Genomic DNA, 10,106 nt, shown 5'->3' on the forward strand with positions numbered 1-10,106 from the left:
GGTACACTGGGCATTTTCGCTTACCAGTCTTGAATCAAGGTTCTGTAAGTCCAGAGGGAGAAGCCCTGCTTAAGGTTTTCTACCAATCCATTCTTCCAGGTTCTTACAACAGATGTCTTAAATAGTATTCTTATGGCTTCTCAAACTGCAGACCTAGCCATTTGAGTCTCTTTTCTGAAGTCTACTAAATATAGTTCTTGTGTCAACCTTTTAAACACACTTAAGAGAATGAGGATTCTTTATAGGATCCAGTTCCAGAAAGGTAAGACTTTAGTAGACACTAAGTGTAATGCTTCTAAATGCTTTGAGTGTTCCAAAAGAACAGTTTGATTTTTTTTTCCCTCCTTAAAGAGCAGCCAACAAATTCATTTATACTTTTCTATGGGTAATCTCCCTAAAGCAACAGGTCTTTTATAAACAGCCTCTAATTAAGGAATTCCTTACTTAGGTATAAAGCTTGTCCTATAACCAAAAGCTTCTTGACTTCAACTCCTATGTCAAAAGAAAATGTTGGTCAAGAATCTCATTTCTAGTTGAAGTCGTTCCTCAAGTTTGAGAGCAGGAAAACTGAAAATTATTCACTACCATATCTCTCTTATTTTAAATGCATTCTTAAAAAAAATTAAGAGTTGTACAAAAATTAGTTAAAACATAGTGCAATTCTTTCAAACTTTTGTCATGAAAACTTTGCTGGCACATTAGTTAGCATCGCCTTCAACTCAAATAGAAGAACATGATTGCAATTTTGTTATAAAGCTATCAGGAAAGACTACAGTCTGCCTAATAGCACTACAGAGAGCTTGCTTACAGACCTACCATCAAAAAGCATTTTCTACAAAATGTTCCATGTAGTCAACATGATATTTCTTTGACAAGTCTAGCCTACACTTCTGGACAAGTACAAAGAGAAAACAGGAAAATGAAATTCACTTTCTTTTTTACCTTTTGAAGTTCCAGCTTTCTACAAAAGAAGCATTCATCCATCCAAGTTTTCTTTCCTCAGAGTTTTGCCTATCTTTGCTCTCCATAACCTTCAGAACAGCTGATACTTTTTGCCAATAAATGTCTTAAAATAAAAGATCAAATGATAGCACAAGCCACTAAGCTACCAGCAAGGAAAATAGAGATTAGTCTCCCATCTGCCACCACGACAGCACTCTATTCTGAACGGGTAGAGTCTCAACGTCATGAGAGTTGAAGGAGGGAAGATTTGAACATCAACAGCAAAGTTTCCAGATAGTTCAAAGATGCATGGTGATGGAACTTGCCTACCAGTATTCACCACAGAAAAAAACTATGTAAAGCTATGCAGAAATTAAGGGTGAAAGCAGGATCTGCATGACCCATCTTTATGACAATAGCTAATAACAACGAAGTTCAAAAGGACAGTCAAACATTTGTTTTAGTTCTCTTATGGGACACATGACCTAATGAAAATATAATTCTAACAATGATGTGACTTGTAGAAGAGGATATATGCTGTTCTGACTGCTATCCTTAGGATAATATTATACTTCTTGAAACAACGTGTCAGGCATCTGAAGGGAAAAAAACACCACACACCACTTTTCCCTCCAACATATTCACTCTGTCATCAACAAATACAAGTTGTTTTTAACGGTTATTCAGGTGAGAGGTGCACCACTAATGAGAGATTGTGATTTTAGGTATCAGTTACAATAAGCACAGAGGAAGTCAGCTCTTGGATTGCTGCTCTTAGCTCTTACTGTTCTGTAATTAATGCACATGCACAGAGATGTTTTGAAAATGTAGAGCTCTGACAAACTTGGGAAACATGAGAAACAAATGGGTACCAAATAAAGACCTTTAAGTCACTTTTTAAAAATACAAAAAAAAAACCCAAAACAACAAAAAGCCCCATCAACAAAAATGCTTAGGTTTTTGTATTTTAAACTTTGTTTTCTTCACAAATTTCCTGACATAACTATTTCATATTATTTCAGGTTGAACAAAAAGTGCTTGAAGATCTTTGTTCTCTGTAAGAAGGACAAAAACTCCTTAAAGCTGTAGCAATTCCTTGCAGATGGTTTTAAGTATCTTGATTTTTATCTCTCTTCCACGAGTATTTTAATCCTTTAGTTTTCACCTTCATGATTCAAAGTTAATATTAATCTATAAAAATTTTACACACCTTTATTCTTCTGGGACTGAAATATTTTAAGATTTATTTATTTATTTTAAGATTTATTCAGTCTAGCACTAGGCTAGACTGAAAGCCTACATGAACTAGGTCTAAACTGTTGTCTGGGGTTAAGCCTAGTCTGAAAAAGGAAAACATGTCATCAGGCCTTGAGCATCACAGAAGCAGGTACACTTACTGTTGTTAATTATAACAGAAAAGTTGGATGCAGCACAGAATCCTCCAGTCTCATACAACAGAGGTAGGAAGATAAAACAGATAATTGGACCGGGAAATCCCTCTTCTACCACTATTCCTATGCCTGTTTCTTTATGCTGTCATGACAATCGAAGGTGAAAAACCAACATAGCAATACAGTCTGAAACATAAACTAGGAATTATGACAGAGGCATGAAAATGAGGGACCTGCAGCAGTAGCTGAGAATAGCTATGAAAAGTCTAGAGACTTACTGTAGACTCCAGAGAGCCCTATTCTGTGTCAAGGCAGTCAGCTTGCTTCGGATCCCAACCAGAATAGCAGAATCAGACTGGCATAACATAACAAGAAAGCATTCAACATTGCTGGCAGATATCCTGAGAAGCTCATTTGCAAGACACGCTGCAGAATCAAGATACTATTCAAGAATCTGCCCCTGTTCTCTAACTGTACCTCATTCTCGATTCCCTCTACATGTACAAAGGGAAGAACAGCTCTCAGGACCTCTGCTCATAGCAAGTTAAAGCAACTGCCAATTAAGACCAATCTAGTCAAGGAAAATGCTCACATCAAGATGATTTTTTTCAAAATATATTGGCAAATAGAGATCCTACAAGTCACAGCAGATGAAAGAATATCTTGATTAACAGAAGACTGAAAAACACAATGACATTTTTGGGCCCTGGGAGATTACATGCTTCAGAGAAAATGCAATCTTGAACTCACTTGAGAAGTAGGTAAAACAGGGTTGCTACAGTCACTGTACAAGCTTAAGCAGCTATCTAGTCAGGAACACGTGGCCTCAAAGGAATTCTTCTTTGAAGGGAGTCAGGTCTCCTAACATGAGTTATTCTTTTTTTAAAAAGCAAAATATAGATGCTTCACAAAAGTCAGAACATTCGAAACATGTTTTCCTGAAAACATCCAACACAACCTTTGAATATTCTGGTAGACAGTTTTTAGCATCCAGTTTTTATCCAAGAATTTACTGTCAAATATGAACTTTGATATAATTAAACATATTGCAAACAGCACAATTTAACTGCTCTGTATCTCCTGTCTTTGTTATCATCAACCACACTGAGGTTGCATAAACAATCCCTCCTCGGCTAACAGTTTCTACAATCTTGAAAAACAAGCTACAAACAAGGACAAAAAAAATCTCCCTGGGTCAAAAACTTTCATTGCAATGAAAGCACTACCAGTTAATCTGGAACCACGAGTCACACCAAGTCACCTGAAGTTTCATGCAGTTTTGCATCAAATACTTTTTTCAAAAATAAGGTATTAATACACTATATTTAAATCAATTATGCACAATATGACCTTCAAGACAACAGCTGAAACATCTTTAACAGTGTGGTCTTGATTATCATCAAGAATAATGTTCAAAGGAACTGTTTTCAGCTATTTACTTACTCTAGAGGTAGTTTTGTGCTCCAGACTTGCTCCAAAGGTTTTTTCTATCCATTCCTTAAAAGTTGGTAATACCATACCACCTAATCTGTACCTGAAAAGTTAATATTACACAGGGTCATTTTAAATTAAAAGAATGTATGTCAGATACACTTCTTTTGATTCTGCATACATAGAAAAGTTTTAATTTTTATCTGCGAGCCTGCAAAGCTTCTGCACATTTAGTTTTCATGCAATTGGACATTTCATTGTATTTGTTTTATACTTCACACAAATCAAATTATCTCAGGCACTACTTTTCCTCAAGATCTTTAGGAATTGTGGCACAAGACTTTTCAGATATCCCCCCCAATCAAGATCTCTCCCTTTCAGTGGTGTAGAAAGCAGTGTCACAGTTTACATGCCAGTTACAGTTACAGGACGTGTGCAATATAAACAGCAGTCTGAGACACACAAACCCAGCCCAGTACTCCTCACATGTTCTCAAGAAAAACAGTGTTAAAGGTTCCTCCCTCATCATCAGAATGCATGAGAATCCACCAAGCAACATGAAATTATTTCTATCACAAATTCTTTGGCAAAAACTTAGGCATGTGACAAATGACGACTTGAGAAGGGACAACGAAGCTGCCTGTGACCACATGTGAAACAGGTAGAAATTAATGCTACTAATTGTGTATATACACACACCATTTGCATGTTCATATATGCACAAGCATTCTCTGAGTAGAAGAGGAAAAAGCAACCTGTCTTTGGTATTAAGAGCCTTCAACCTCTGAGAATCCCTACTGCAGTTTGCACTTGGGTCACTGCATTAGGCCTAATGGGTCATCTTTCTAATATTATTCAATCACTGTTAATCCAGTTATGACACTGTCCTTCACAGCTATTACAACCTACTCCAAAACTAAGTCATCTATTCCACAAAAAGATCAATTCCTTTTGTTTCCTTATCTCAACTATCTCTTAGTTCTCCTATTGCAAAGAAAACTCCCAAAAACAACAAAGCAACCCTACTCTATTCCTAGGGATAAGAGGCTACAACCGTATCTCAACTCAAGCTACAGTCTTCAGCTCAGAAGACAGCACTCAGTCATTCCTCTTGTGGCAGCTGTTAATTATCATACCTATATGAAAACAAGAAAGCACAATAAGCAATGAAAGTTTAGTGCATTTGCATCAGGAGCTTGCAACAAAGGCAAGACACTCAAGTCAACTTGGTGTGTTTTCTTCTCCAGACATGCTTTGTGGCAGCGCCAATCTAGTACTATAGCTAGCTTGCAAGGGAAACCTTAATCGCTTATTCAAAGGACAAACTAAAGCTATCAAAAAAACAACAACTTTTAAGTCAAGACACAGACAGAAACCACAGCATAGAGGGAATTAGCGAGTTTACTGCACACAATGCGACACATGGTCAGTCAGGAAACAAGCTTTATGTGTGTTGATGGTGCAAGAAGCCCCTCAACAGACCTCCTTCCCCTCACTCCCCAGAAAAGGGTTTAGTTGCTCACACTACCCAGTATTATCTATCCCTGGTGAGATGGTAGAGTCTGTAATAGAAACACCATTTGACACATGGAAAAGCATAGTCTGTTAGGAAAGTCAACATGGCTTTGGTAAAGGGAAATCCTGTTCCACTAACTCTTTGGAGTTCTACCAAGGGGTAAAACCAGAAGATTAATTAAGGGGATACAGTGAACATGAAGTTTCATGCTGCTTTATACTTCCAAAGCTGTTCACCTCAAAGGCTATATAAGAAAATACACTGCTACAGTACTGAAGAAAAGGTTCTTCTATGGGCTGAAGTATAAGGTTCAGATAAGAAGCAAAGGGCAAGGTTTATTGATCACTGTCCCTGACAGACTCAGGAGTGCAGCTTGCCACACACTGGTACTGGTACTGGGACCAGTTTTACATAATGTCTTCATCAGTGATCTGGATTCATCAGTGGACTCTCCAACTAAGTGAATAATATTAAGCTCTTTTGGGGAGACAGATACTACACCGATAGGAACTCAGAACCTTAAAAAAAGCAGCAGACAAGTGAAATGGAAGAAAAGATGCAATTAAATGCAAAAGCGAAAAACACCACAATTTGCTTGCATATTTTGCAGAATCAGACTGGTTTTCAGTATAGGAAAAATCACAGCCTCTTCAGTGACAACATACAACAGCAGTTAACAGTGTTACACATTAACCAGGCAGGTATAAGAAAGTTTATTTCTTTTTACTGCTCTGTAAAATCCCAGTCTATCCACACCGTGGGTGCTGCACACAGTTTTTGTCCCTGTATCTCCAAAAAGACGTAGTGGAGAAACTGCAAAGATCAAAGGGCCTTACAAGCATAGTCCAAAGGGCCAAGGATTCCTCAGAACAGAGGGAAAGTGGACGAGAGGAAACAATTGAGTCTTACGTAATCAATAAAGCAATACATCAGCTGAAGAACTATCATCCACCTAATCCCGCAACACAGTAAGGGATACTTGGTTTAAAACACAACATCAACCCGGAACTTGCTGCCGCAGGATGCTGCTGAGGCAGACAGTATCAGCAGACTTGAAAGCTCTTACACAAATACATGGACCACAGATCTCTAAGGGGACACTGAAAGGACGAGGCATCTACAACATTTCTGAAGATGCCTATTCTGTTTTCACTTCAAACAGTCTCCTTGTGCCACTGTGACAAACTATTCCACAGAATCCATGCTAGCGTGGCCCAACAGGGCATTTCTAACCTATCAGAGAGAAAGAATGCAGATTGGGGGAAAAAATGTCATTCTCCCCCCATTCTAGAACAGCCACTGATATTCATCAGTCAGGGAGCAGTCTTGATGCTTCCTCCTGAAAAAAATCCAGCTCCAGTCCATTGCATAGGTTTTCTAAGCAACATAACCTATCCCAGATAAACTAAAAATATCAGATGAGAAAAGGAGTGACAAAGTGACACAAGTCAGAAACTTGGGAAGAGGAGAGAGATCACCAAGGTGTCCCTAAATATTATGCAGTGAACTCAAGTGCCTAAGACAAGTCTTTGCATTTTAATCTGGGCCTGAAAATTAAGGAATTAAGTACTGAAGCGCTCAACATACCAGTTAGGTTTTTGCATCTTTGACTCAAACTAGCTCGTGCTAGTTTACATAAACTCAGAAGTTTAGAAAGGACTTTTTCCTGAAGGACAGTACTTGTTTCAAGCTTATTTCTCTTTCCCATTCTTTTTCTTTACTCTTACAAAAAATAAATTTTTAAATCATGGAAGAGAATGCAAAACTGCTTTCCACTGAGGCAGAAAAAACAACAGTAGTAGGTGAAGCGACAGGCTTAAATCCCACTGAAAGAAAGTCAAGAGTTCCCCAAGCAGACTTAATTTTAATGTAATTTCTTCAAAAAATCTCTCTCTCAGAAAAACAAACTTGCTGTATACAGGGCTAGTAAGCAATAAATCAGAAGTGTTGCCACTACAGAACACACAACTGAAGTAGTTTTTATTTTTAAGCTCAGAAGATAAGGAAGCTCCATACACAAAGGTTGAGAAACCTAAAACACAAATTCAAAGTTCAGTAAAGCAACTGGTTGATGCTTGAGATTTTCAAAACTGCACGTTATCTGAAGTTTTAGAACATCGTGCAGTTTCTCAATCTGATTCCCTTCTCCAAGAGAATGTTTAATGCACAGAGTATATTGTTACAGAGAAGACTCACATTAATTTGTCTTTATAACACTTTTAGTAAAGCTTCCAGCAATCCATACAGTCTATTTTGCTACATGTTAGACTACAATGTATAGAATTCAGTAGACATATTAAATACACAAACAACTAATAACCTATTCTATGAGATAAAGCAAGTTTTTCAGCTTCTTTGGATTAATTTACCAGTGCAGTTTTTAAACTTTTTTTTAAAAAAAATAATACTAAGACATGTCAGTTATAAAATTTTTCAGTCTACCTTTTTCCTGTGAATTCTGCTTGACCTTTCTTATTGAAGATGAATTTGGAGTCATTATATCCCCATCCATTCCACTTCAGAAGTTCTTGCCTTAGAGGAAGAAAAATCATTAAGTGAGAATGTTAGCATATTGTAAGTCAAAATGATTTGCAGTTACAAAGCTTTGGAAAAATGCCTTATCAGATAGCAATTCAAGGAACGAAGTACATATCAATAATGCAGAGCTTAAGAGTTAAAAGTAATTCTGCAGCCACAACCACTACTCCTTCAGATTGTATCCTAAGACTTGAAAGACAAGATGCTTTATAAAAACAACCACTGGCTTAAGTCAATGTACACTGCTTGGCAACATTCTCAAATTGGCAGAAGTAATGTTTGGAAGATGCTTGTTTTAAAAACTATACATAAATACTAACACACAAATAGACAATAGCTACATATTTTCAAAATGAAAATATATATAGCATTATTATTATTCTATCAAGAAAGTAATTCTAAATTTTAGTTGTTTGACATCACTACTGTAATTTCACTTCATTCTTATTAACATTCACTTGATGAGGCACTCTACAACACATTTAGACTGAAAATATATTTTGAAAAGTTAAAAAAAAAAAACCAACACAAAATCAAACCCCAAGAACTGCAGGAGTAACATACCAAATACAACCTGAAAGTGTCACCATAAAGGGAATTAAAAAAATCCAAAACTCAAAACTGCCAAAAATACAACTACAAAATTGAAATACCTTATGCAAAACAATGCCATAGAGGATCTCTTAATTATTATAAAGTCATCAGAAATATATAAATGTAAACATAAACTAAATTACTCTAAGTTTTAAATAAGAAGTTTGCCATTTATTTACATTACAAATGAAGTAGCAATCTAAAAACTGAAATTTAGTTAATAAAAAAGCATCTTAAAGAAGTCTGAAGACAGACAATTTACCTCACTCTGCTACATATATGTGAATGTAGTTTCTACTCTTTGACTGTATAGTATAAGAGTAAGATGATGATGGGCTACCATTTCAAAAAGACCTCACGATTCTGCAAAAGCACTGCCTTAAGATAGCTGTAACTCCATACAAGATAACCCGGTGATGACTGATTACCAAAGGCCTTTGTTATAAAGATAATGTTAATACAGGCTGCTGACATACTGTCAGTGTTGTAATTAAACAGACTTGGCTTAATGAAAATTCATTTTCCTCAAACTGCCTGTACACTAGGTTTTCATTATTCAAACAGAAGAAAAAAAAGCCATAGACATATATTTCATTCTAACTGTCTGAATCAGACTTTTCAACAAGTCTTTGACAAATCCAGCACTTCAGCAAACTTTATAGAGCAGTTTCAGTAATAAGTAACTGACTGAGTTTTGTGAAATAGCCAGTCTATGCTGTTCTTCCACACTAAGGAATTGATTCTAAAATTTCAGCCAAAATTCAACCGTTTGAGCAGTTGTCAAGATACAGAAGTCCCTCTGTTTGGGTGCCTCTTCTCTAGACAGATGTAATCCTTACCCATATAGAGTTTACTCAGAAAAGCGCAGGGATGCACTCGTGTTTGACAGCACGGGAATGCCTTGTGCTATCACGCTGACATAACAGATTATGGAAACTGTTCTTAACGCCTGTTATGCCATCTGGCCTATTTTTAGACATACGTCCAATATAGGAATATACTATATATGTCTCTTCATAAATATTGAATATATTTATGATAAATTCCACAAAGTCATACACGGCTGAGTTGTTCCCAGATCAGAATAAATTGACACAGAATTGGCAAACTCAAGTGGCATTTATTTCCTTAAACTAAACGTTCCCCTCAAATCGCCATCGTTGCAGTCCTCAAGGCAAGATTTCTCCGTCTGCTGACTAAATGAGGTATTCCTAGATACCTGCTCTCAATAGTTTGCCAAACTCTGTAAAGTCAGAACAGACTTGATATTAATAAGCAAAATTTGAGGAAAGCTCAAGTAGATTTTTTTTTTTCCTAAATACCTGCTTTTCTAGGTTGGTGTTCAACTACCTGGTGCTTTCCTCAGGTTTTAAAATACAGAACAAGAGTTAAAACTTTTAACTTCTAACAGTTAATTTTTAGGTTGAAGTACTCCTGAATAAAATAAGCAAACAAAGGTTTACTGTGCCAGACAACATCGCTGTTATTGCTGTGATGAGAATAAATTAAAATGTAACATAACAGTTGGATGTTTGTGGAAGGAAGCTGTTCTAAAACTTCTCAGCTACCTCCTACACAAAGGCAGATCTCCCCCCTGCCCCCTAACAGGCAGTATTACACCTTGTGCCAGGTAAATATCACAACAAGACATCAAGCATTTAATTTTTATATTCAAAACTATATGGAGCACGTCT

The 10,106-nt window shown here is 36.6% G+C and overlaps 1 protein-coding gene across 1 annotated transcript in view; it reads right to left on the minus strand.

The window, feature by feature from the left end:
• The window catches only part of AGPS (alkylglycerone phosphate synthase), a 42,607-nt gene extending 34,798 nt beyond the window's left edge, over nt 1-7,809 (minus strand). Inside the window, exons 1-2 of the mRNA XM_009868594.1 lie at nt 7,723-7,809; nt 3,777-3,867 (exon numbers count right to left, since the gene is read on the minus strand). Of these exons, the coding sequence (XP_009866896.1) occupies nt 3,777-3,851 (75 nt within the window). The 5' untranslated portion in view covers nt 3,852-3,867; nt 7,723-7,809. The remainder of the gene's footprint in view (nt 1-3,776; nt 3,868-7,722) is intronic.
• Between the last annotated feature and the right edge of the window lie 2,297 nt (nt 7,810-10,106).

Source organism: Apaloderma vittatum, unplaced genomic scaffold (assembly GCF_000703405.1).
Source record: "Apaloderma vittatum isolate BGI_N311 unplaced genomic scaffold, ASM70340v1 scaffold42434, whole genome shotgun sequence".
In the NCBI taxonomy this organism is placed as follows: Eukaryota; Metazoa; Chordata; class Aves; order Trogoniformes; family Trogonidae; genus Apaloderma; species Apaloderma vittatum.